This window comes from Hippocampus zosterae, chromosome 12, assembly GCF_025434085.1.
Source record: "Hippocampus zosterae strain Florida chromosome 12, ASM2543408v3, whole genome shotgun sequence".
NCBI classification, from domain to species: domain Eukaryota; kingdom Metazoa; phylum Chordata; class Actinopteri; order Syngnathiformes; family Syngnathidae; genus Hippocampus; species Hippocampus zosterae.
Genome location: NC_067462.1, coordinates 11,714,207 through 11,741,689, shown reverse-complemented (window position 1 = coordinate 11,741,689; position 27,483 = coordinate 11,714,207). Strand labels below are relative to the sequence as shown.

The following is a 27,483-nucleotide window of genomic DNA, read 5'->3' as shown; positions in this document are numbered from 1 at the left end:
AATTCTGCATAAATTAATCTTTATTTCTAGAGCACTTTAAAAACCACAGCAGGAACAAAGAGTTGTACACAAAATAAGAGAATAATCATAAAATAATAAATGAAATATATTTTTCTTATTATTAGATAGACCCATGCGTTCGCCTTTAAGATGCACATTTTTTTCTGATCAGGATTTTATGAATAAATTATAAGATGGCGGTTTTTGTTTGAATCCTTTTTCATGTGTCTATAAATAAGGCCGAAGTCGACAAAAGGTTAACGTAGAAAAAAAATACATGAAACAAACAAAGGAATAAGATGGATGTACAATGGAAGACTATGAAGACCAAACAGAACAGACTCAAAAATGTCAATACGTTCTCCTGGAAGCCTTGCATGCTGGCTCAAATTTGGGTATAATTCACTTAAGTTTGAAATTCCTCATTCCTCTTCTGGAATGGTTAAACATCACATGAAAGCACTTCAAAATGCTGAATGGTTCTTCTTACTTTTATAACAGTTGCTGTAATATATTTTATAATTCGTGTATGTATGAGATAAAGGTGTTAGACTGGTCAAGTCAATTTCCAGTTTTAAATCCATTCAGGATATGTACTGTATGTATTCTAATTGGAGATTTACGTGCGTCTCTTTGAACATTGAATAAAACAATTCCGGTCAATCACGTGAAAAAGTCTAGAGCCGCCATCTGGTGGTCACACGCATAAAAGACACGGGTTTTGTGAGCTTGTGGAAACACGGTTAAAGGCCAGTTAAAGTGAGAGACGGGAAGCTAAAGATTGTTTTGACTTGTCTATAAAATGACATTTCAATATATTAGTACTGTACATGTAAAAATGATGACGTTTTAAACCTCTCATTGGCTGACATTTCAATTAGTATACAGTTAGCAGTCATGTACTAACATATGACTAATGACATCATGGTTTAGTTTGTCTTGTTGGAAGTGCCGTACCACATGGGCCGCAACAAGAGGCTGGGCTGCCATATCCGGGTACTTTAGTGTGTGCGGAAGTAGAATTGCAACTCGAGACAGGACTTTAATTCGCTCTTCGGTCCTCCTCGAGATGACGTCTAACGAACCCAAGAGAAAGCAAGTTGGGAGATAGCCTATGAGTTGAATAAGCAAAGATCGGTGAGGGTGGTTATGTTCGTTGCCCTTCGCAGCTGACTACAGGACAGTCTCCATGCTAACTTTCAGCGCGTCCTGAGCTGTGCGGAGTTTTAATGTTGCACGTGGACTTGTTTTATTGTCTGATTGCGTTTCGAGTTTTTAATCCCAATTTGGCTCATGGCGGCGATGGAATGTCGCGTGTTGTCCATTCAGAGTCATGTTGTCCGAGGATATGTTGGAAATAAGTCCGCAACATTCCCTCTGCAGGTATATATCGTTTCTTGCTTAATGTTTGTTGCTGTGTGGCTAAAATTCATAGATAGTACACCTACATTGCCTTATCGTTTTGTAATATGTGCCATGTCGTGTTCCTGTCTTACGTTGCTACAAGATAAAAGATAATAATGAATGAACAGTAGAAATGGTTTGCTTGCAGAGACGAGATGTGTTTCATGTGACTAAACGCCGGGAGTAGTTGTAACACTCACTCTGCGTGTGGACAGTTAGATTTTTTTTTTCACTCCAAATAGTCGATTAGAACGTATTCGTAATGATTTTATTCGATCTCAATCCTCTTTAAAATGGTTTATACATGTAGATATACCAAGTCAGCATGCTGTACTTTAAACCCACTTCCAATGAAGTTGGCACGATGTTTTAAATATAAATAAAAACAGAATACAATGATTTTTCAAATCACTTTCAACTGATATGCAATTATATATTCTACAAAGACAAACTTTTTAATGTTCAAATTGATAAACGTTATTCTTTTTAGAAAATAATTTTACAAATTTATGGCGTCAACATGTTCCAAAAAAGCTGTGACAGGATCATGCTTACCACTGTGTTGCATCACTTTAACAACATTCGATAAACATTTGAGAACTGAGGACACTAATTGTTGGAGCTTTGCTTAATGTATAGCTTCAACTGTTAAACAGTCCATGGTCTCCGTTGTCACATTTCACGCTCCATCATGCAGCACACATTTTCAATGCCAACAGGTCAAGGCGAGTGTAGTACAGTATCCGCACTCTTTTCCTACGAAGTCACGCAAACGCCAGTTTAGTGGGTTCGTACTAGGGTATAATGGCCCCATGTAATTTAATCCTATCCAGTATGAAGGTGAGTCTGCACAATAAATTTTGTTGTTGCTTTATATAGTTTAGTGTTAGGACAAAGAAAGGTCAACTAACTCCTCTCTCTTTTTCTCTTTCTTTTTGTTAAACTTTTCTCAGGTTCTGGGTTTTGAAGTGGACTCTATCAATTCTGTGCAGTTCTCCAATCACACAGGTTGTCTCATGCTTTTACAGAGGTCTCACTTGAGGGAATTTGGTGTGCAATTATTTTCTTTTTTACATTTTGCTATCCTTTTGTTTGTTGTTTAGGTTTCAAAATATGTTCTGAATGACTGTATAAAGTTTGCTTTCAGCACATTTTCTCCCTCAAATGTCCAAGAAAATGGTTGACCAATGTAACATTTTAACCTTGTGACTTTGGTGTATAGATAAAACTCGTATGTAGTGCATACATAGTTACTGGCTTTTGTACTTTGCCTCCCTTGAAAATGAAAATAAATAAATGATAGTGTTGATGATTATCACCGATGATTATTAAAAAAAAATCTTTTTTTTAAATGAAAATAATTGATTTGTTTTATTTTGCAAGGATGGTTTCATTTCAACTTACACAAAAGTGATACTATAAATACCGCTAAGATGCAGTGGGGAGGAGGGCGCCATGGTGGGGCCAGTGGTTCGTCACAGCTGCTTTACAGTACTAAGCTTTGGGGTTCGAATCTTGGCACTGGTCTTCCTGAGTGCAGTTTGTCTGTTCTTGCAGCGCTTGCTTGAGATTTCTCCAGGTATTCCGGCTTCTTCCTGCAATTCAAAAACACGCATGTTAGGTTCACCGAAGACTAAATTGTCATTAGGTGTGAATGTGAGCGTGTCTTCATGTCCTCCTATGATTAGGATGTAGTCTGCCCTTCATCAACTTTCAGCTTGGATAGCCTTGAATTCACCTGCAACTCTAATGAGAATAAATCAGGGTACCAAGGTTGCTCAAGAGATAATTATAATTAGAGCTGGCTTTTATACACCAAAGCATAAAAATAATTTGAATTCACACATGATTGGTGATGTTCGCACAGCAGCCTCTTAGATTACCGGTAATATATCTGATATCTATATATTCCTTTTTCCAGCCAAAATTGGTTCATGCGGGCGACATCACACTCCTGTAATTTGACCTGTACAAGAAAATGTCCTCGTTTATAACCTCCCAGTGCAGGCCTGAGAGTGTTTTCCCCTGTAAAAGCGATCTCACTGCAGGAGGTGCTCGCTGCTGTGCTGGCCAGCTCTGGGTCAGCGAAAGGCCCGTGTTTTTGTGAGTCTTTTCATTTGTAGTGCGAACAGCTGAGGGAGTTTATTGTGGGTTCATGGTGAAGGGGCACAAAAAAGGGGGAAACTGGCAACCGTATAAAGACATCGTCTCCACTCAGTGTTGAGGCCCTGTTTAAGAGGGAGATTGCATCACAGTGAGTCAATGATCAGACAGAAAAGGGAAGAATCACACCCAGTTTCTGCAAATATCTCCCCTCCGATGTTACCACAGTCTATTTATTTTTGGATGGCGTTCTTGAAAAACAACAATAATCAAAGTTTTGTCTCGTGTTCTAGGCTATGCTCACTGGAAGGGTCAAGTACTGAAAGCTGATGAGCTCAATGTGCTCTATGAGGGCATCAAGCTCAATAAGGTGAACCACTATGACTACATCCTTACAGGTGAGTCTGAGATGTGGACACAGTATGGCCTGGGGGTCAATCTCTGACCAGCACTCATGGCGACTATAAAGTCAAACAAAAACAAAAAATACATTATGCTTTTATTTTGACAGTTTTGACATTACCGAAAGAAAAAGACTACGTACTTTGGCGCTCGCGTTCAGGTTAACCAATTAGGTGGCTATTTTGATCATCTGAAATAAATTATTTCAAGTTTCGTTTGAAGGACGTTAATAATCAGGAATGAAAATATCGCTGGATTCGGTTGAGTGGCGAAGACGCTTCTGCAAGTCCAATGGCTCAGTCCAAGTCACATGCCAAGGAGTCGGAGAAACCAAAAAAAGTGTTGAGTCCAGTACGACAGTCCTGTTTGAGTGTAGTAAAAATCATCACTATATGTGTATGATATGCTAACATTCTTGCCAGATGAGTTGCTGCACAAAATTAAAAATTTTTAAAGTGTGTAAATATTTCCACACAGCACTTTATTCAAACGTGACAATATGCTTATTATTTGTACTCTGTAGTCAAAATATTGGAGACAAAGTTGGAGTTGGTGCTCTCGGCAAGCGCTCCACTGTTTCATGTGGCCCCTTATCAAAAGCATTTGCCCATCCCTGTTCTAAAGGAATATTTGATATTGTTCGCACAGTTATTGTGCGGACAAAGCTCTGAAATATAGCTTTTACAAGACCGAGTATCGTTTGCATTTGCATACCTCTTAAAGCACGTACGTGTTTTGTTTCCATTTTCCTTTACCTAGGGTACAGCAGGGACACGTCCTTCCTGATGACTGTTGTTGAGATTGTTAAAGAGCTCAAAAAGGCCAATCCCAATTTAGTTTATGGTGAGTGCAATACTGGTTGATTCAATGCAAAATTGAACAGCCAAATCTTCCAAGTAGTTAACTCCTACCTTTTTTTTGTTTGTTTGTTTTGTGACAGTTTGTGACCCTGTAATGGGAGACCATGGTGCAATGGTGAGCATTTTAATGTACTGTATTAATACGCCGTTATGTTTTTTCTTTATTCTTATTCCTACCCCATAAACCAAAAAACAATAAAAATGGTATCTTGCAGATATTGAGCAATGTTTGATGATGTCTATGCAGACACAGTGACCTGGCCCCCACTCCCCGCCCATTTTAATGCAAGCAGCTAATTGAGCCTTATGAGTTTTCCCCTTGTCAAAAACATTTTTTTTTTTTTTAGTTTTTTTGTTGTTGTTTTTCCTTACGTTCAATATGTGTTTAGACTGAGCAGAAATGAGAAGATATCCTTAATAAAAAGTCATAACAAACCTTTAAATTGGTGCCTTTTCCAGTATGTCCCAGAGGAACTTCTGCCAGTCTACCGGGACAAAGTAGTGCCTATGGCCGACATTCTTACCCCCAACCAGTTTGAAGCAGAGTGAGTGGCCTTTTAATGAATACAAAGGTGGAGAAAGAAAGCGACTGGTGTGGCATGGTCAGAGATACAGTTTAGGAGAAATGCACGAATAAATGTTTGTAAAAGAGACAGATGATAAATACATCTGCGTTTCTTAAACAGGCTTTTAACTGGGAGGAAAATCCACACCACAGAAGATGCTCTTAAAGTGGGTACCTTTTGTCAATCAATTTAGAATTTTATAAAAAGCAGTCCAAGATTGTGTGCATAATTGTGTCCTGTGTACTCCTCAGGCAATGGAGTTGCTTCACAAGATGGGTCCAAAAACGGTGGTACTCACTAGTACTGAGTTGCCTTCGAATCAAGGAGGCCAGTACCTTTTGGCCCTTGGGAGCCAAAAAATTGGTAAAGTACCATCGCCACTTAATCTGTGTACATTCAACCCTTGTTAGCCTTTTGGGGTAAGTTATAAACAAACTTTGAAGAGAATAATATTCAAAATGCACAATTTCTTAACGAGAAGAGCTCTTAGTGAAGCACTCTTAGTCCATCTGTTTGTTCATTAGCAGGCAACTTGTTGGTTCATGGTTGATAAAACATTATAAATCAAGTGAGAAGAGTGTTTATTTCACTTTTGATTTTGGACAGGCTGTTCTAATGATGCAATGGTGACCCTGTGTGCTGCGATGAATTGGGGGGCCAGGACTCGTTAAACTATATCTGTCATGTACCTTTCCATTCTTGGACAAAGACAAAATCCAATTGGAACTCAAAAACATGCTGGATCTGCAAAGTTTTTTGTTGTTTATGCAAATGACTTTCACCCCAACAAACAAACTGCAGTCATACAGTACCCGTCACGCTCAAATATTGCTGTGCATTCTTCCACGTAGAAAAGCCAGATGGTACGATGAGCATTCAGAAGATCTGCATGGACATCCCCAAAGTTGATGCTGTGTTTGTGGGGACCGGGGACCTGTTTGCTGCCTTGTTGCTTGCATGGACACATCATCATCCCAGTGACCTGAAGGTTCAGACACCCCTCTGCAATGCTCTCTCAGTCCTTAAATAGCTGATGCAATGTCATAATGACCACTTGGTGTAATCATTCTGACTCTTTTTCTTTTTTACCTCCAGGCTGCCTGTGAAAAGACTGTTTCGGTTATGCACCATGTAATTAAACGGACCATTAATTATGCTAATGGTATGTCATTTTTACTTAGACTTCTGACTATTTCATACAATTTGTTCCTCACCTTGTTTGTACAGATTTGACACGAGCATCACAATTATTGAAGGAAAAAATACTGCAGTATTCTTGTAGTTAATGTTATGAACTGCTCTGCAATGTTTCAGAAAAAGCCGGCCCGGGGCAAAGGCCCAGCCCTGCACAGTTGGAGCTGAGAATGGTTCAGAGCAAAGGCGATATTGAGAATCCTGCCATCGTTGTGGAAGCGAAATTTTTACAAACGTCCTAATATCAAAGATGGTAACATTCATGAATAAATATAAAGATTGGCATGGGATATGTAACATTTTCCCCAACCATGTCATGTGTTTCTTCCTTTCAGAATCCTTGAAGATGTTCAGCTGTGAAGACTCATTACTCGCACTCTGTATGGAGACACGCCAGAATCACTGCCATACATCGATGTACTATGGCTTTTATAAATATCATCTTCCTTTGCATAGTTTTAAAACAGATATTAGCCTATAGGGCTTATTTTTAGAGCCAGTTTTTTTGGACTACTAAATGTACTTTAATAATCCTTTTAGGTATATTGTAACTTATAAACAGGTGTACTTGTACATGCCGCTGTGGTCAGAGCTGAATTCATCGCTATCAGTGTCTTGTTCTCTTTGTAATTATTAACTCTAAAAATTTGACAAAATAGGTTTGGATAAATCTGTAATTATTAACTCTAAAAACTTGACAAAATAAGTTGGGATAAATCATTGAGGTGTCACTTGCTGAAATATGCAGTAATGTCACCGCGACATTGAAAATAACAACTGTGTATGGAATAAATGTGACAGCTCACGCGTTGAGGTTTGAGGCATTATGATATGTGTACTGCAACGCTGTACTAAACTATTCAAACCCGGTGAAGATTGTTCATGATCCATATACTTTTATTGGTACGATTTATTTGCCAGTGTTTTTGTTGTTATAGAATTGTAGCCCCACTGACAATTATGATTAGTTGGTGTTTTAAGCACCACACCTCCTTAATCCATGCCTTTAATTTTCATGACGTTCATCCAAATAAGTACACATTAGATTCCTGTCTTAAACCATCTCAAATTGAGGTACTTGCACAGATAATTTTTAAAAGACAATATTTTCTGTACTGTTGATCGGCATTCTTTTGTTATTGCCATATCTCAGCACTAATCAATAGCCTTAAAGCAGAAAGGAAGTGAAGCTGGTTTTGAATGTTGTTTTTGTGTGTGTGTACAAATGTATTAGTTGCTCAACACAAATATAAATTGAAGGCCAAAACATTGAGCCGCTTCTCTAACACAACAAATGGAATGACTGATGTAATAAAAACTATGTAATAAGTGTTTTGATGTATTTGTTTTGCTGGGAGCGGGTTGTTGGTATTTAAAATCTCACCTACAGTCAAAATGTGCCTTTAACTTGATCAGAATTAGGATAATATACTGAATATGAAAGAACAGGCAACTAAACACTCTCCTCGTCAGATAAAGTGCTTAATGCTGTGTAATTAGGGGCAGGTATGTTTGTGCAGCACTAATCCACAGTATGACGAGCTGGCATTAACCTAAATAACTACTCAAGACAATACAGTGTATCCATCCTAAGTATGCTCAAGTTAATTTCTGTGCAGGCAGTTTTGATTTACTGAGTTTTACATTCATTTGAGTATTTTAAAGATGGACATGATCTCAAGAGGGGCCTAGTTTACAGTAGTGATACCCCAACTACTGTCGCGCTGCACATTAGATTATTGAGATCATCAGAAGGACCGATTTCATTTGTTTGTTTTTTACGACAAATTATATAACAGCTTGTCCAATTCCAATGATTTATTTACATGATCAGTCTAAACAAATAATAGTGATAAAGATAAACATGTCAAGGTTGTGGCACAGTAACCCACTGCTTAGCACATCCACCACTAAAGTTTGATGGTTGGGATTGGAATCCAGGTCTAGCCTTCCATGTGTGGTGATTGTATGAGTTTCCGACCTCCTCACACATTCCAAAAAACATACTTCCAAGGTTAAATGGAGTCTCAAATTTAGACTCTAAAGTTCAGTCTAAAGCAGGGGTCACAAAAGTCTGTGCATTGGTTTATTAACGGACTGGGCAACAGTGGTTTAAAGACGCAGATGTGCTAAAACACCAGCAGAGGGCTGAAGAGTTCTAAAATAGCTAATGCCGGAGAGAATGGATGAATTAATTTAGACGACAGAATATCCACTGTGTAATTTGGACGTGTGTATCAAAGAGAAAATTTAACGAATTGCTTTCGGAATAATGTGTGAATTGGATTTCAAACACAAGCGATTCGTCCAAAATGTGAATATTTATTCAGAAAAGGAAAAAAAATGCTAGTTTGGTCATGGAGGGAAGGAACAAAGCAATGACTGACAAGTGGAAAAGGATTAACATCGTCTACTGTGCTAATTGAGCAACTACATGTTTTCGACAGTAATTGTCGCCTAGTGACTACAGTTGAAGAGGCAGGTGTGTTGCAGAGGGGGTGGTAGTCTGGACTAACCGGATGGACATCTTCAGAGGGGGCTTTGAGGAAATGTGGCGCTTTAACCGACAAACAATAGTGCTCTTGAAAATTGCATGACCTCAAGTCATCTTTGTACCCTCTCTGTTAAGCCACGTTGTGTAGATAGAGGGGGCTATGTAAAGGGGGCGGTATATTTTTAACAACCTCACGAGGTCCCGAACCTGCGGCCGACGTATTATCGAATCTACGGGGCTTTTACTCCCAAGTGATCCATTTGCAGGTAAGCCCACTGAGAATGTGCCTTACTGTTAGCTAGCCGTAGCTAGCTAACTAGCGTAGCATCTAACGCTAGCAAGAAAGCCACACGGGTTCGCCGGCAACTGAGCTGCACGACCTAAACATTCCTCTTCTTTGCTTTAAACATTTTTGGACTAATCTAAACAGTCGCAATATGCTATCTCGGCGGGATAGTGGTTACTTTCCCTGGGTTGTAGTTGTTGGGTTATTTATTACACATTAAACGTAAGATGCAGGGCTTGTGTCCGCCTCTTGTTTGTCTTGGGAAAGCTTCGGAGAGCTCGGCTAATATTTTCATTTTCGGCAAAAGAAAAGTCATGTAACAATATAGCTTTCTATTGCGAGTTTACATGACTGGCGTGAGACGTCCCGGGCACATGGGTCACAGTTAGAGTTCCCCATATGAGCGATATGCTAGCAGCTCGTGGCGTATGGAGGCTTTACTCAGACAATTAACCGCTTACAGATTGCCAGTTGAACACTACAGCACTTGTTATACGCAGGCAAATTGTGCTTGTGAAACCACTGGAAGCATGAGTACACGTCTGCTGACGTTGAACTTGCATCACCATGTCGCGATCTAATTTCACCTCAATTACAGCTGACGTTTGAGAGGGAGTGCTATGAAAATAACGCGATGATTTAATATTTGTCATTCATCATCCGGTTGTTGGGACGTCTTAATGCTTGTTGCCATTACTGTTTAGTGGTAATTCTTATTGCAATTACTGTGCAGTGAAAACCCCTGCAGTACCATCAAATCCCTTAACTTGACGCATGTTTCTGATTTTTGTAACCCATAAACCTTACAACAATAAATATGAAGAACATTTGACAGTCTTACATCAGTTTGCCCTTTTAGTATTTAACTTTAAAACAGAAGAATCAGCTTTTTTTCTTGAATGTCATTATCTGTGTTTTATGTTGGTATGTGTTAACAATCGGGAAAAATGGGTGATTTTAAAAATACCGAATACGTCAAATGCCTAATAATGCCCTATTCAATCGGTCAGGCCCAACATGTTACGCCACTAATTGGTATGAAGTGATATATATACAGACAGACTTCACAGATTTTTCACTTCGGGTCTTTCTCCTGCAACTAAAAAAAGGGGGTTTCTAGCCTTCAGGGTAGAGGGGCGAAAAATCGATAGATTATGATGACAGGCAGGATGATAAATTGTGGTTCTCCCAGGTGAAGAGTCTTAGGTGAACTGGCCACCCTTGAGTTGAATTATAATGGGTGTAGCAATGCTGATAGTTATGCTGGTGTTCATTTAAGGACAGTATTTAAATACTGTTTATTTAATAATTTATTTATTAAATAAACTTCATATTCACAGTAAAACGTTTTGCAGAAATAACTCCGGTCTCTCTGAATCCTTGCTACATGCGAAGCTTTGTATTGACAATTTCTAAGACTACGTTATGCACGGTCATGCCGTGCGCAACCCGCACCGCCCCCACCCAAAAAAAAAGAACGGTGTGACCTGATAAGTTGGCCCCACCAGTGCTACCAATGGAGAAGTTGTATTAGTCCTCAGGACACTAAAACAGTTAAATGCACCAGTTAAAAGCCCAGTTCCCGCATTTGGACTCTAGCTCTGAAGTGAAATTTTAGCATGTCAGTATCTTTTTAAGATCAAACTTTGTCAACCAGATAGTGGATATGCGTTTAGTGGTTTCGAAGTCCAAAAGGATTAGTTGAAAAGATTTTATAATAGGCAGGTTGCAACATAGGTGGAAATCTGTCTTGGGATTCATCTATGTATCTATCAATCGATTTTTATATTTATATATTTAGAGAGAGAGAGAGACGTACTCTTTGCAGATTATGCTGATTTGGGTGAACACTTATATTATTTGGTATATCATGTATAATCACTTATTATTAGTCATGGTTGAGTCAACCCCTGAAGGCTAAAAATGACTAACTTCATTAAAAGTGATGCAGTTTGTGGTAAAAGATAATTACATCTACTGCATAAAAGTTTTGTATCCATAAACACTTTTTTTGTCTTGCATTGCAAGCAAAAATTTAAGTTGCAGGGACATTTACAACACTTCACAATTTAGTAGGTAGTGATTGTGAGCACGTCTTCAAGATGCTTGTTGCCAGTCCTAGTTCAAGTTAACTGTAGACATAAAAGTAAAGCAAAGAAAATTACACAGTTTATTTCACTAAATCATTCCATCCTACCAAGTTATTGTCTTCATGGTTACACACCATATAAAACATCATAGACAGGCTACCGATACTAAGATTGATTTCCCAATTTTTCCATCATTATAGAGATGTTTTCTATTATCTACAAGGGTAGTCTTAATTCCTATATAACAGTTGTAACATAGTGGCAGGTTGTCGTATGCTAACACAACTAAACCTTCATGGAACACTGGAAATATTTCGCCTTTCTATGAAGGACATTCACTCCGAACACAATCATCATTTAAAAAATGGTAACAACTCATTTGCAACGACAACCAATGGCAAAATTGGGTGGCAAACTCAACCAGACAAGCCGGCCGTCTCCAACCTGTTGGTTCATGGTAATGAAACGCGACATATCCAGGATGCCTGGATGCCCGAGGCCTGCTAATCGGCACTAATCTAATCCCCTGGATTAGAGAATGAGAATACAGTCGGATGGTTTTTACGGGACTGTGTGCCTGCCCTCCTACCATTCATCCATTAGTTGAATCTCCTCGCAGTCTGCAGTGCCGACTGGATATTTGTTTAGGTTTTCCACTTGCTCTCACTGGGAATCCAAATTTTGTTGATGTTTTGATGGGACTTTCTTGCTCGTCAGTAATTACTTGCTGATCAAGCAATTCCTTCTGCAGAAGGCGTTCTTGTTGTCATCATAATCTCTTTCCTTCGATGGGATTATGATGGAGCCGGCACAGGGCAGCCTGTGACAACCAGCTGCTCACTGCTGGCATTTTTATTTTATTTTGGCGCTCATTTGGTGAACCATCATCCACCAAAATGCTGAACCAGAGTGCTGTGATGATCTTCACTGGAATTTGTGGCGCCTTAGTGCTCATGGCAATGGCCTACTATGTCTACTGGTGAGTAAAACGGACAAATATGGATTCCGAGCACTGGAGAATATCCTGGGTACTAGCAAATTGATCAGAAGAGGTGACCGATCAACTGAAATTTCAAATGAGACGGTAGCCGTACGGGCTCATTGTTTGCAAGTAGAGCATGTATGCAGTTGACTTTAGCAGGTTTTTTAGCAGGTGTTTTGAGTTTAAAGAGTTGTTCAACTGCAGTACCTATAAGTGACCGGTGGATGGCTATTTGGTGGTATTGGACAAACAGTTGTGCAGCTTTAACCCGGTCAGTGATTTATCGTTCCGTCAAGTTCAGTTGGCTCTCGGGGTGAAACTCTCGCTTCATCTTTTAATTCCACAGTGGGTAGAATGATTTAGCAATTTTTACAAAGCCCTGACTGTTCGCAAAAGTTGTTTCAAGCAGCACTTTTCTCGGCCGGCAGTATGAGCTGCTGCTGCCTTTATTTTGTCCTGGTGCTTGATGTGTGTACAAAGTGCGAGCATGTGAGGTAAGTCGAAAAGTGTGTCAAGAGGAAATAAGAACAAAGGTCTTGGCAAGTGTGGAAATCTTTCTTTCACTGGGAGTTGCCCCCATGAATATTTCAATTCCAATCGTGTGGCAGTGTAGTCGAATACCTGTACATGAATACAAACTTGTTAAAAATGCATCTTTACCGCCTATCTGTTTAAGATCTATGAAATCCCCTCTAACTTAGAGTCAAAACAATACTTAATCGTCAATATGTTGTCGGGTTATACCATTGTGCTAAAAGTTACACAACATCCAGATAAGATACACGAGTGATTCTACGCTTTATTGCTCGTTGGTCTTCACAAAAATGTCTGAAGTTGTTGAGCGCAATGCATTCACAGATAAGCTGTTTGCAATGGACACCCCTTGTTCCGACAGACCTACTTTTATAATCATGTCGGAACGATCAGATTCCCAGTAAGGTGATATTTCCAAACCTTCCCAGTTACATAACGGGCACCACGAGGGTGACTTAACACTGGCTATTTATCACGACGCCAACACCGATCAGAGACGGGTGGGAATGTTTGGACTGGATGACATCAATTGACTTAGAACAGAGAATCACGTGACAGTATTTTATCATTCTAACTTGTGGATTCATTCCCTGTCTATTGGCCGCGGGGACTGAGCTGAGGTAATGTAGCTGCTGCATGACTTGAATTGATCAGCGTGCGTTTGCCTTGTCAATGTAGCGTAATTGTTGGCCACATACTGTTTACACGTTTGAATTTTGCCTCATCTAAATCATAGCATTGCTGTTTTGTTTTTCCCCATTTGTGTAGAGTTTTTTTTAATTTTGCAGCAAATGAACTTTTGGGAAATATTACATATTTGTGTGTGGGTGTTTTGTCGTAGTGTGCCTTTAGAAAAGATCGCTATTCAAAAGAAACTTTCCAAGCACAGTCAAACAGTTGTTGAAAAATGTTGAACTTTTTTTGATCACTCAGTGGGTAACTTTGAAGAGCTGATTTCACATTAGTATATTTCATGTCTGTTAAAAAGGATTTGTCTTCATTTATGAACGTCATCCATCCATACTTTGAGATTTTAATGCTTTTAAATACACCAGTTAAATATTTAGGGGGGGTTCAGTTGAAACCATATCAGTTACTATGTTTGTGCTTTTGATTCGTGCATGTATCCTACAGGCACACTTGGCTTTAAGACAGATTTGTGTCATTGATATTTCTTTGGTTCAGGTAGTTTAACAAGTCAAATTATTCATTCATTCACTCATTTTCCGATCCGCTTATCCTCACAAGGGTCGCGGGGGGGGGGGGGGGTTGGGTATTGGAGCCTATCCCAGCTGTCTTTGGGCAGTTGGCAGGGGACACCCTGAACCGGTTGCCAGCCAATCTCAGGGCACACAGACGAACAACCATCCGCACTCCCACTCACACCAAGGGACAATTTTGAGTGTTCAAGGAGCCTGCCATGCATTTTTTGGAATATGGGAGGAAACCGGAGTACCCGAGAAAACCCATGCAGGCCTGGGGCAGAACATGCAAACTCCACACAGGGAGGCCGGAGCTGCGGTCGAACCTTGCACATCTGCACTGTGAGGTCAACGCGCTAACTAACCACTGGACACCAAGCCGCTCAAATATAATAATAATAATAATACATTTTGCATGTATTTGCAATGCACATCCTTCATGTTCTGATATGTACTCTGTGGGTTCTGACATATGTTATTCAATTGGAGCTGATGTGTCCAAACCTTGCCGTCAGACCGATTGTGATGGCAAGTGTGGTCCGATGCACTCAGACGGTCACGTTTGATCCAATCAACATGTGCCCAGGGTAACATGAGATGCAACGACCAGCAGCCACGTGGCTTTGTATAACAGCATGAGGAACTGAATCAGCAACTCTTGGCGACTGTTTTTTATCACTTCTGCAGTTGAGTGTGGAGATAAGAATGAAGTGAGTGGCCAGCAGCTACAACCCTCCCACCCACTGTCGAGTTGTTTTTAGGAACTAGAGTCTCACTTTTAAGATCTAAGACAACTTTGAAACAGAAGCCACACTCCAAATCTTGGTTGCATAAAATGGAGAGGGGCAGCTCATGAAAGTACACTTTTTAAAGTTATTTGGGGGAAAAAAAAGGATTTAATCATCAAGTGTCTGTTAATCTTTATTGTCACTTTATCACTTTAATGTCACGGTTCTGCGGTATAATACAATATCATAATAAACTTGCTCAAGTGTGGCCAATTAAAATTGACTGATTACTCCTAAGCTTGCATAAAGTTGGGGCAGGGTTTAATTTTTATTATATCATTTCTCACGATCCATCTGCATATTCTCTGGAGTGGTTGTCGTGATTAGTGCTGTGAGTGAGTCTGAGTCTAGCCTTAACTGTTTTACCTTTTGTATAAAGCAACCCACAATCCAAGTCAGCAAAATTAACTGAAAGTGAATAACATTTAAGATTTGGTGGCATAACCCTCACTCGCAAGAACAAGCCTGCAACACACTGACTTGTCCACACTTTTGCATTCTTCATTTGAAATGCTTTTCCAGGCCTTTGCTGCAGCCTCTTTCAGTTCATGTTTGTTTCTGGGAGGTTCTCCAATCAGGTAGTGAAATGTATGCGCTATAGGGTCTGGTGATCGACTTAAGACCATAAGACCCTACACGTCCCATCCTGCAATTAATATTTTTGTTGTCTTGGCAGTGTGTTGTGGGTTTTTTATCTCGTTGCCCGATGAAGCTTATCCCCATTAGTTTGGGTGCATTTTTCTGTAAATTGCCAGACAAAATGGTTTTGTCGACTTCAGAATGAATTCTGCTGTTACATCATCAATGAAAACTTGTGAATACATTTCAAGGTCGACATGCAAGCCCAAGGCATGACAGCGCAGTTTGTGCTTTTAGTTTGCATTTGCCTTCACTGAGAATTGTTTTTGGGAGCCGATATTCTGAACGCGTGTTTAAGGTCTTTGAGTTCTTATTTTTACCCTAGAAATATTCAATTATAACCCAGTTAATTACATAATTATATATCCATTCTTTTTTTTCTGACCGGCATCCACTGCTGTTGTCTTTCCATTGTGTTTGTAAGGCATTTCAATGCCACGTTTTCTCTGGAGTGCTTCTGGCATTTGATCACTGCAATTTTTGGTTTTCTCACTGTAGACCCAACAGTTAATGTAAGATATCTTTGGATCCTTGTTGAGTCCCTGACATTGTTGATTTAGGCAATATGTAAGATAAATTTAGTGCCTATGAGGAATGTGGAGAAGATTGGGAGAAGCAAGGAATAGCCTGGACAGACTGTTAGAGGCTACTTTTGTTTTTCCAGCATCACTGGTAGGATATATGAATGAGACTTTGGAGCTGTTCGTTTTCTGGAAATTACCAGTTATAAACATTTTTAGCTCTGTATTTGAAAGACGTTTTACATTTCAGCTTCTTTTTCTTATGGATAAATCTCTGGTTTCAGGACTGTAGTATTGGCCGAAGGACCGTGCAAACGAGGCTTGTAAAAGGATACCACCGTGGTACGGACATTTTCTTTCTTTTTTTAATTTATTTTTTTGGTGATGCTTCTTCTCCCACTCTGGTTTCTGATCCTCATGTTGTGCGTTTTATCCCTCAGGTTGGTCATTGTGTATAGAGGAGCCCCCTCAGCTCCCTGGGCTTCTCAAGCATGGCTCTCCTGGCTTACATCAAGAGCCTGTTCATTCTTCAATTGTTGATGGGCTTTGTATTTGTGGTGAGCGGCCTCATCATAAACTTCATCCAGCTGTGCACGTGCATCATCTGGCCAATCAACAAGCAGCTCTATCGCCGAATCAACTGCCGACTCGCATACTCTCTCTGGAGCCGTGAGTAGAATGGATTTCTTTTTGTTTGTGATGAACCAATGAATGGTTTTGTCCCCTGCGAGTCTTTTAGGGAGTGTGCCTCAGACATGCTAGCTACGTCATTATCATGCTATCAGAGTGATTAAAAAAATTCTCAAATATTTTTATTCAAAAATTTATATTCCATTTTTGTTTGTGTGCTGCATTATGATGCGTTGTCCTCAATGCATCATAAACAACTCGAAATTGGTACGGGTAATGCTTTATCACTTTGCAACGCATCTGCTCAATCAATCTTTTATTAATGCTGAGTACCATTGTAGCCCTCCACTTAGACTCTCCCTGGCTTTGCGCGATAGCCTTCTGTAAGAGTTTGGTGATTTTATCACAAACATGAGAAGCAGGCCCTTTGCTTTGTAAAGAACAGCTCCTGGTTCGACAAACTTGCCATGGATAACAGAAATTGTAGTAGGAGTAGTGTAATGGCTGTAAAGCAGGGGTGCCCAAACTTTTTGGACCGAAGATCGACTTGTCGATTCATTAACATCCCGCGATCGACTGGTTACCGCGCACACACATACACACGCACGTCATGATGAGCAACAGCCTGACACGGAGGATTGCTACGCACTTTTGCAGCCTGTTAACTATCGTAGCTCACACGTACCGTTTGAAAATGCTTCCCTCAGCCCCCAGATTCCTATTCTTTGCTCGTGCCCTCTGTGAATTGTACACGAAACGAACTCTGAATGAGAATAATGATAACGATAAAAGGTGTAGCGCTCTGATACAGCTCTGATTACAAGCTGTGATTGCAGACTGCTTAGCGTTACCATCTTCCGGTGACGCAGGTCACCGTAGGTTAAAGATTTACCTGCTTTATTTTATTTTAGTTTTTTACTATTTTTCGTGAAAATGAGACTGAGGGTGCAGTATACATTAACACAAAAACTATATATTACGAACATGCAGAAAGACACACAAATGGTTGTTTGTTTTTTTTCTTCTCCACACCACTCGCGATCAACTTGGGATCAGTCCGCGATCTATCGGTCGATTGCGATCGACGTAATGGGCACCCCTGCTGCAAATCTTCTCAAACTGGTGCTGAACTTGGTTAGGGGCGGAAAAACCTCATGCCAGGCGTTAGTTTTGTGACACTGCTCCAATGTCAATTGGCAAACCTTGGGCAAGAAAATGAACTGCTTAGAGAAATATAAAAACCGAATTAATCTGTCAGACGCTGACGGTCTCACATTTGGAATTGTTTCCTCACTTTGGCCATGATTATTACAACATCTTGGATCAGACAGACATTGTAAATGACAGTGTTTTGTTTTTCTGGACAGAGCTGGTGATGTTGCTGGAGTGGTGGTCCGGCACAGAGTGCACTTTGTATACGGACCAGGCTACGGTGGACAAATTTGGCAAAGAACATGTCATCATCATTCTCAACCACAACTATGAGATTGACTTCCTGTGTGGCTGGACTATGTGCGAAAGATATGGTGTCCTGGGGGTCAGTTGGATTTAATTTATTGCTATAACGTAGCACATTTAAAGATGTACTAATGTGCTGAGAACTGAGTTGAGTCCTGATGTAAATGAATAAAATGTCAATTGAATTCCTCTGCTTCTGTTTCCCTTCAGAGTTCAAAAGTCCTAGCTAAACATGAGCTACTGAAAGTTCCTCTGATTGGCTGGACCTGGTACTTCTTAGAAATAGTTTTTTGCAAGCGGAAGTGGGAAGAGGACCGGAAAACTGTCTTCAGCGGACTGGACAGGCTTAAAGACTATCCTGAACATATGTGGGTGAGTGCAAATCCAAATGCTACAGAAGAATATTCTGTTTTCAAATCGGTCTTACTTATTACTTTACGTCTGTGTATTATCGTCCTATATGCTTGCAGTTCTCTCTTTTTGAGGGTATATCTGTGAGATATGATGAGGACTTGTTTAAAATCTTGTTTTGTAAAACTAAACAAATAAATAAGAACTTAATAATAATGACAAAACAATCAAAAGATTGACAAAAAGAACACACAACAAGATTTAAATATTCAATGCGCTAAACTAAGGTCTCCTCATGTGTAATTATACTTTATAATTTGTGTTGTGTGACTTTTTCGACTGTTCATGTTGGTCAAAATCCAAATTTTGCAACCGAAAGAATGTTCATCTTTAGAAGCTCCAACGTGTGAGAAGTGATGGACAAATTATGGAAAATCATATCGCCACTACTCATGAAATACATAGCAAATGAGCTAAAACCACTCTGGCACGTACATATTCACTTGGGTTGAAGCTCACTAGGCCACTTTTTTACAATCCAGACCGGACTTGTATACAGTAATAATGTTTTAGCATGCTTGGCGGTGAACATAAATGTAATATTGCAGGTTGACATAAACGATAGAATCACAAAAATAGATTTCAAATGAGGGAGAATGAACGTGAAATCAGAGATGGGCATTCCGCCCATTTTGGGGACAGAGGACAAGAGTTTTTTTTAAAAAGGACGGACTAAGCAAGGACGAAAGTAAATTTTCGTCAATTGGTTTTATCTTCCCTAAACGGGTTAGGTATGTGGTGTGGGAAGGCAAAATAACAAGGCCAGGGTGTAGCCAAACGCTGTATTTTAACAACACTAGTTCGTACGACTCCATTAAGGAACTCTCCTTCCTTTTTCATCTCAACAGTATTTTTATACAACACTGCCACCTAGTGTACAGTCAGAGAACATAAAGTCCCTATGGACACCCATGTTACAAACGATCAATCCAGCCGGCTAAGAAAGCTGTCTGTGATGTATGTCTCTCGGTGCCCGCCCACCAAGCACTTTAAAAGGATGGAGACAGAGGACACTTATTATATGAGTACGGACCGAGCGACAATGACGGAAGGGTACCCAGTTCACGGACGGAGGAAGGTCTGGCAATATAGGGTAAAGTGCACATGTTTCCATGAAATATACATCATGATAGTAATGTTCGGTTTCGAAGTGAATGTCCTCCAAGCAGCAGACGGATTATTCGCTTTTTGCCCATTTTTTTTCTCCATTTATCTTGGCACCGGTACACAAATGAATCTGTTTGACTGCTCCAGCTGTATTTAACATCTCACTGCAGGTGTCTGTCTGTCTCTCCCTCTCTCTCGCTCGCTCTCTTTCCACCCCCCGCCCCTCTTGTTTTGTCCTTGATCCTTGAATTCCCCTTTAAAATACCACACTGGGGAAAAACAATCCAAGCGAAGTTTTCAGTGTGTATTATCATAACATGGCAAATCTCCTCCTACTCTTGCCCTTCAGTTCCTGCTGTATTGTGAAGGGACCCGCTTTACAGAGAAGAAGCACCAGATAAGCATGCAGGTCGCAGAGAGTAAAGGCCTGCCCAAGCTCAAATATCACCTTCTACCACGCACCAAAGGGTTTACCACCACGCTGCAGTGTCTCAAGGGCACAGGTAAAATGTAAAAATATACACATGCCATCTGTAATGTATCATTTTTTGATGTGCGCCTTTTTTTTCTTATTATTTACAGTGACTGCCGTTTATGACGTGACACTCAACTTCAAAGATAAGCAGACACCCACTCTCCTGGGCATTGTCAATGGCAAGAAATACAAAGCTGACTTGAGCATAAGGTGAGAACGCTTCACTGGCATGAGCCACAGACTTGTATGAACATGACTTTCTGCATTGATGTGGCTATTGTTTCTCACGTTCTTTTTGCTCTTAAACATAACCACTGCACATTTTGCCTGGAGCGAATGAATAACAGTGCCGACTATAATAGGACCACAAGGACACTCAGTTTGGGTGAGGAATTTTATCGAGTACCCCAACATACAGTGGCACCTTTGACCTCTCCCATGGAAGCATTTTTGACAAAGAGAAAGTCATGCACATCATTATTTGGACATGGACATGGTTTCGTTTGCGTAATAATAAATCCGCAGCGTTTTAGTAAATCATCTCCTTTAGACGAGAGAGCCACCTAGTGGTAGGGGAGTGCCACTGCTCACACATTATTTTCACAATTCATTCAACCATCCATTTTCTGGAGCATTTGACATCATTAGTTGTCTCAGGTGAGCTGCATCCTATCCCAACCGACCCTGGGATGGAGGTGGATATCAAACCACAACCTTTTGACTGTGAGGCAGTTACACAGGCTACCATCATGAATAATTTAGTAGTCCTTGTGTCTTTTCTAACTCACTGAATTGCGAAAGGAACATTCAGTTCAACACTTTTCATGTTATTAAATTAAAGTGGGCAAATGTGAGTTCCTTAACAATAGAGTAAATTTTATCTGAAATTTGGACGTAAACACACACAAATTAGTTTGCTGATTTGAAAAATGATTGCCGATATTATGCTTTTATGTGCATACAGATTTTTTTTAAAATATGAAGGGGCTATTGCAATTAATTAAGCTGGTCCATAGTGAAAGCAACGTCATATAAAAGCTGTGTTAAATGTACATATGCTAAAAGTCCAATGTGATGTCACACATAACAGTATCTGATGTTTTTGTTATAGGATGTGTCTCTACTTGCGAAAGCTCCTTATTTAATAATCTTTCCAACATTAGAACTGTCTCTTTCCGAACGCAACACCTTTGAACATGGCGAAAATGAAAATCCAGTGTCTTAGTCAAAATATTAGTAATAGCCTAATTTTTCATCTCCGTTGTGCTCTTTCGTTTCAATTTGTGCCCTGATGAAGTTGAATTTACTCTTGCCCTTGTTCTTGCTTCAATGCAGACGTTTCCCTGTGGAAGAGATTCCAGCAGATGAAGCCGAGTGTGCCAACTGGCTGCATAAGCTCTACCGAGAGAAGGTAACATTTCATTCCATTCATGTGTGACGAGTGAGCTTATTCATGTTCCGATGCCATTAAAGGTCAGAGACGAAATATTTCCAAAGTTCTTCTTGAGACCACTAGAACTCCTTCACAATGCATAAACTGTGATTTGTGATTAGATTGTTGCCAGACAGGGGTATAATCACGAAATACAATTCAGAATGTGTTGTCTGCAGTTTGAATCTCATGCCCTTCGGGTCTTCCCAGAGCTGTGACGTCACAGACGACAACAATTTCAGTGCGGTTGCTTTGTGTTCAGCTGCTCTCCACGTTCTTGAGCACTTAAACAACGGCTCATTCATTGTGAAACAGTTGGTTGCCCTATTGGTGAAGAGAATTGTGACATTTTCTTCAATCTCAACTCAATCTTGTATGTTTTGACAACGCCCGCTTCTGTCGGCTCCTGTGTGCACAACAAGTCCTCTTCTTCGAATTCCAAAACATTGCTCACCATTGAATCTACTGTAATGCTTATCATAGAAATTGTACAGTATCTCTATGGTGTAGCTCACTTCCGGTAACCCCGGCGGAAACATTCAAAATGAGTCATTCAAACCTATTTTTTAATTGAAATGTGGTTGACTTGCAGGAAGTGACGTGTATGCATTACAAAGCAAACTACCAATGACAATATGAATTTTAAGGGAGACTGAAAAATGTTTGGAATCTGACCTTTAAGGTCAACCTCTTTAGCAGACATATTCAGTACATCCAGTTGTTGCTCACGAATATTTCCCCCCTTCAGGATGCCTTACAAGAGACCTACAGCAAGGAGGGAAAGTTTCCGGGGCCCACAATAATCCCTCCACGCCGTCCGTGGACGCTGCTCAACTTCCTGTTCTGGGCCACGCTGCTGCTTTCGCCACTTATCAAGTTTGCGTGTGGAGTGGCAGTCAGTGGCTCTCCGCTTCTCATCATTGGCTTCATCATCTTTCTCATCATAGGTACGGACACGCAATAAACCTCCATCATAAACGGTTTAAGACCCTGTCGAAGACATATGCGTCTGAATATGATACAGTATATATATGCACATTCCCACCATATAAAAACCTGTGTGGCCTCCCTTGATGCAGCACATTTGCGAGGGTTTTTTCTCCTTTTAATGAAACTCAAGCATGTTCTTACTGCAAAGTGTTGCTGACCCATTCGTTATAATTGCAGCCACTGGAGGCTTGTTTCAGCGGATACAGTTTCACAGCCCAACTTAAAACTTAAACGTTATGCCTCCACTTTTTGTCTTACCTCTACTAAACAGCTGACATTTGTTTCTGTGTCTCCAGCCTCCATTGCGATCCGCCGCCTGATCGGCGTCACAGAGGTCAAGAAGACGGGCTCCAGTTACGGCGACCAAGAGACCAAGAAACAAAACTAAAACTAAAGACGCGTCACCCCGGACCGAATGCCACTCTCCTCCTACCGTCCATTCGGCCGCTCGGTCGGGGAGGAGACCCAGCTGCGAAACCACAATAGAGAGCAGACTTCGAAGCCGCAATGAGTAAGAGCACTAGAGGTCCACAAGACATGAAGGAGGAGGGGTGGGGGGGTGCTGTACTGCATCTTAAGACAACTAGTGACCCACTTTCCACAGCCAAGCCCCGTTAATCCCGCCAATTTTAAACCTCTCATCTCTTTACCTACCTGCAGTCACATGGAAGGCCACAAACCGAGCCTGCATCCTGCTTTGCACTACCTCCCTACCAAACCACATTTCCCGTCTGTCGTCACCCAATTAGGGAGTGGCGACGTAGTCCAGGTCAGAACAGGGCCCTTCATCCTTGTGCACCCCCAACCCTCCAATCCCCCTTTCATGCACCCGCTTTCCTTTTTTTTTTTTAAAGCAAAAACTTCCCTAAACCATGGAAATATGACCTTTCACCTTACGCCGGTGAGGGCCATGCGCTTAGATACAGAAATGTAGAATGGAAACAGCTTGATGAGCTAAAGTGTGCCATGTCAAAACTGGTAAGCGGGGTCCTCAGTTTACCACGGTGCTGGTATTCCAGGTTAGGAATGGTGCACAATGCACTAGTTTAAAGAAAATGGGACACTACAAGGCACACTCAGTTACCACCATACATTTGATTCTTTTATATTTATGCCATGGCAGACAAGTGTTTTTCATACAAATGTTCACTGTAATTACTGCGTTAACATAGCTTTGATGTACTATGAGGTATTCTGACTCGCAAACCCAGGACCACTCCCACCTTTAGTTTCTGGAAGCTTCCCCTAAGGAGTGCACTGCGTCATGTGCTGAATTCAGAAGGACACAAATCAAGTGTAACCCTCGTCACTCAGTCCCCTTTTGATTTGACTCGTGTGATCATGCCAACCTGATCCTGGTGTTTGTCTTCAATAAGGGCTGTGCATGTGCGAGCTATCATACCTGACATACAGCCCTGGAAAAAAATAAACGCTGAACCTATTATCAAAAAAAAAAGTTCATTTCACTTTTATGTTGTCAGTAGCTTATAGAATGAAACAAAAATGTTTATTTTACTTCAGTGATATTATCTTCAAACTGTTTAATGCCACCCCTGGTTTGTTTATTGTCAAACTAAATATCAAACAAAAAGAATTACCCTTATGCATTTAAAACTTGCCCTTAGCTTTGCTTTCATAAGCATGAACAAATAATGCACTACGCCATAGAAAGGCTAACCAGTCGCTTAGGTGCTGTCGTGTTAGAACCCCTTAAGCAAAGGATATTTGAACACAAAATGCTGGAGTCACACATATAGACAGACAATATAACAATACTGAAATCCATATATTCTTTATCCTTGGCAACAAACTTGAGTCACTTGTGAAACTCTTCCTTTGTGTACCTGTCTATTATAGTGCCAACAAGTGGCCAAGGCATGCACACCAGTTGGAGCGGCCCAATCTCCAATGAATTGAAGCAAAAAATATGGCAAAAACTCTTTAGTTACATTCTATGTGGTTGTATGAATACAATACTATGGAGTGCTATTTTTCTTATCCATTTTAATATGGAAAGATTTAAGAATTAAGCTAAAGTGGTTTGAGTTATAAAGCAAATTCGCGTAAGGCACCGCTCTACATATTAATCATTTTGCAGTGGTCTCATAACACCAAAAAATATTTTAAAAACAAATCTGAGATGCATCGTCAATTTTTGTGCAGATTCCGAATCTGACCATTTTTTTCTCAAGCACATCATAATATATGTAATATTTCTGAATTAAGGGTTAGGGAAAGCAACAGGTGGATTTTTTATTTTATTTTTTTCCTGCAACGTCATCGCTGAAAATGACAACGCATGTTTAAAATCTGTATTAAGCTACCTTTTATAGGTTGAATTAAAAAAAAAGAAAATATTTCAAAAGACTGATGTTCTAGAAAAAATCAGTCAAAAAAAAAAATTTGCATCACAAATATGTCAAACACATAAAGCCATCTCTGAATAAAATTTGCCATTGACTAATGTAATCCTTTCCAGAGCTGTACTTCATGCCTCTTTTTTACATGTTCATATTATTATTTTATTTTGAATTAAGGCAACTCCCCGCGTCCTCACAAAAACTGCAACCTGTCAGTTGGCATCCATGACAGGTAAAGTGGCTGGGGTGGCTCTGCCAGATTCCAAACAAAAGGTCACCAGCTGTCGCCACGTAGCCTCGCACAGCTGTTGACATATTTGCTCGGCCACATATAGACTGGAATAGTGATAAGTTGACCTTTGCCTTAAATCAAGCTTGCTCAGGCAAGGGCCCCGCGTCCACCCTCACTTCCACCATTTCTGACCCTGTCAAACAATGAATGACTGAGCAAATTCGCACATCCTGGTTATGTTTTCATGAGTAACACAGAGTTGCTGAGACGCGGCGAACCATGCAAATGAAGTACAGTAACCGCATTTTAGCATTTACTTTTACCTCATGTGAAATCCCAGCTGCCACTGTACATAGTGTCGCGCAATCTTTTGCCCTAACGCGTTACATATTCCACTCTCTTCTTCCACCTCCCTCCTGTGCCACATGTAGCGTCCATGTGAACTTTTTTTCGCTCACGGTATCATGCGATCACTCTGTGTACTCCCTCCGATAACAGAATTATCTCCATCCGTTGAGATTTCATGCAAGCCTTAAAACTAGACATCGCTGCTTCTGATTTATTTGTGGTCAATAAATAAGGTCAGTCGTTGAGTAAAAAATGAAGAAAAAAAAGATGACTGCTGTTATTTTAGTGTTGAGTGCCCATTGCACTCGTTGGTATACTTGAGGAAACAGGTGTAAACTGATGAGCGCACTACTTACAAGTGATATGCAGATACTCACACTGATATGCTTATGTAAGCTGATACAGTATACTTGTAGTCATTGGCCTACTTGTGAAAATTGGTGTACTCTCAGTCACTGTGAAAATCACTGCTTATACTCACTGGTATACTTTTGAAAAGTAATATAACTTGCAAAACCTGGTAGAATTGCACTCACTGGAAAACCTGTGAAAATTGGCATCGTCACATTCACTGGTAGACTGTTGAAAAGGAGTATACTTGCAACAGCTGGGATGATTGCGCTCACTGGTGTACTTGTGAAAGCTGATTGACATGTTCTCACTGCGCTACTTGTGGAAAATGGCATTCTTGCTGAAATTGGTTCTCGTTTGAAAGAAGGTATACTTGCACACAGTGGCATAACTTTTGAACATATGGAAAACTGGTCACACTCACTGGTATACTTGTGAAAGCTGGCATACTGGGGAAAATGGCATACTTGCTCTCACTAATATACTTTTGAAAGCTGGTATACTTGTAAAAATGGCATAGTTGCAGCCACAGATGTTCTTGTAAAAACTGGTACAGTTGTACTCCCTGGTATATTCGTGAAAGCTACAATAGTATACTTTAGAAAGCTGGCGGAGGTGCATTCACTGGTATATTTGTGATAACTAGTATAATTGTGAAATAATTTCAGGGGTGTCCAAAATTGGTCCTGGAAGGCCGCGATCCTGCATGTTTTTAGATGTTTCCCTCCTCCAGTGATCAGGATCATCATCAGGCTTCTGCAGAGCTTGATGAGCTGTTCATTTGAATCAACTGCACTGGAAGAGGGAAACCTCTAAAATGTGCAGGATTCGAGGACTCTGTTTGGACGCCGCTGACTTAAGCTGTTCAACCTGGTCACCTTCTGCTTGAGTGCAGCACATTGGTCGCGGAGTCCTTATTTCTCACTGAATTCTTTCACAGAATGGATACAGGCATTTGATACAGGATGTTTTTATTCAATCAATAAATGACTTTGATAGTTTTTTCTGAAATCTCACGACTGTTTAAAAAAAAGACTCACAATTATCACTCATTCCTCACAAGTCATCAGGTTCGTTTGTTGGTTTTGTTCCCAAGGCTCTTCTTCTGTTTGTTTTTGTCACCCTCACCACCTGTTATTAAAAGACTTGACTCACAAAGCAACTCTTGGTGCATTTCTTTGCCGTTCGTGTTTCTCTCTGAAATGCAGCACAGCCACACGCTAACTAATATCCATCTTCTTGTCATTGCTTCCATCAGCATCCACACTTCACCTTTCACAAAGCCAACCACTTTTAACAGTGTGAATCGTCAGTCCATAGTACATGGCAGAAATGAATGAGTTTTTTTAAAAACTTGTTTCCAGCTCTGCCCGTGCGTGCGTGCGTGCGTGCGTGTGTGTGTGTGTGTGTGTTCGGCAATGCCAATGCATGTGAAACTGAGCTGGTCCCCAGGGTGGACATTGAAATAGCTCACCAGGTTTGTGGAAGTGTGTGTGTATTTGTGAGAAGCTGTAAATACTTGAGCTTGTGTGTGTGCGTGCATGTGTGTGTGTTTTGTACCTGAGGCATCTCACGAGAAAGACCTGCCAGATTCCAACTTTGTAACAGCACCTCAGGTTCTTAC

The 27,483-nt window shown here is 40.4% G+C and overlaps 2 protein-coding genes across 6 annotated transcripts; both read left to right on the top strand.

Moving 5' to 3' along the window:
• Positions 1 to 989: 989 nt before the first annotated feature.
• On the top strand, positions 990 to 7,858 carry LOC127611160 (pyridoxal kinase-like). 2 transcript variants are annotated; one of them, XR_007965247.1, is made up of 13 exons: positions 990 to 1,383; positions 2,358 to 2,412; positions 3,801 to 3,905; positions 4,669 to 4,752; positions 4,850 to 4,884; positions 5,229 to 5,314; positions 5,456 to 5,501; positions 5,587 to 5,698; positions 6,187 to 6,323; positions 6,431 to 6,497; positions 6,650 to 6,782; positions 6,865 to 7,141; positions 7,189 to 7,858. XR_007965247.1 is itself a non-coding variant. In XM_052081528.1 (12 exons), the coding sequence occupies exons 1-11, from the start codon at positions 1,294 to 1,296 to the stop codon at positions 6,769 to 6,771; spliced, it is 939 nt and encodes a 312-aa protein (XP_051937488.1). In that variant the 5' UTR covers positions 990 to 1,293; the 3' UTR covers positions 6,772 to 6,782; positions 6,865 to 7,858. The 2 variants fall into 2 exon arrangements, 1 of the variants encoding a protein (XP_051937488.1); XM_052081528.1 differs by having other exon boundaries at positions 6,865 to 7,858.
• Positions 7,859 to 8,880: 1,022 nt separating this feature from the next.
• On the top strand, positions 8,881 to 27,017 carry agpat3 (1-acylglycerol-3-phosphate O-acyltransferase 3). 4 transcript variants are annotated; one of them, XM_052081511.1, is made up of 10 exons: positions 8,885 to 9,289; positions 16,350 to 16,407; positions 16,506 to 16,734; positions 18,063 to 18,232; positions 18,364 to 18,525; positions 20,021 to 20,174; positions 20,254 to 20,356; positions 21,482 to 21,557; positions 22,327 to 22,525; positions 22,865 to 27,017. In XM_052081511.1, the coding sequence occupies exons 3-10, from the start codon at positions 16,557 to 16,559 to the stop codon at positions 22,954 to 22,956; spliced, it is 1,134 nt and encodes a 377-aa protein (XP_051937471.1). In that variant the 5' UTR covers positions 8,885 to 9,289; positions 16,350 to 16,407; positions 16,506 to 16,556; the 3' UTR covers positions 22,957 to 27,017. The 4 variants fall into 4 exon arrangements, with proteins under 4 accessions (XP_051937474.1, XP_051937471.1, XP_051937472.1 ...); XM_052081512.1 differs by lacking the exon at positions 8,885 to 9,289 and adding an exon at positions 12,012 to 12,378; XM_052081513.1 differs by lacking the exon at positions 8,885 to 9,289 and adding an exon at positions 13,185 to 13,535.
• The last annotated feature ends 466 nt before the right edge of the window (positions 27,018 to 27,483 follow it).

Excerpts from the sequence above, each read along its gene's own strand:
- agpat3 (XM_052081514.1), top strand. The coding sequence starts at position 16,557 with ATGGCTCTCCTGGCTTACATCAAGAGCCTGTTCATTCTTCAATTGTTG. Across the intron at positions 16,735-18,062 it reads CGCATACTCTCTCTGGAGCC|AGCTGGTGATGTTGCTGGAG; the intron begins GTGAGTAGAATG and ends TTTTCTGGACAG. Across the intron at positions 18,526-20,020 it reads ACTATCCTGAACATATGTGG|TTCCTGCTGTATTGTGAAGG; the intron begins GTGAGTGCAAAT and ends CTTGCCCTTCAG.
- LOC127611160 (XM_052081528.1), top strand. The coding sequence starts at position 1,294 with ATGGCGGCGATGGAATGTCGCGTGTTGTCCATTCAGAGTCATGTTGTC. Across the intron at positions 2,413-3,800 it reads GCAGTTCTCCAATCACACAG|GCTATGCTCACTGGAAGGGT; the intron begins GTTGTCTCATGC and ends CTCGTGTTCTAG. Across the intron at positions 4,885-5,228 it reads TGGGAGACCATGGTGCAATG|TATGTCCCAGAGGAACTTCT; the intron begins GTGAGCATTTTA and ends TGCCTTTTCCAG.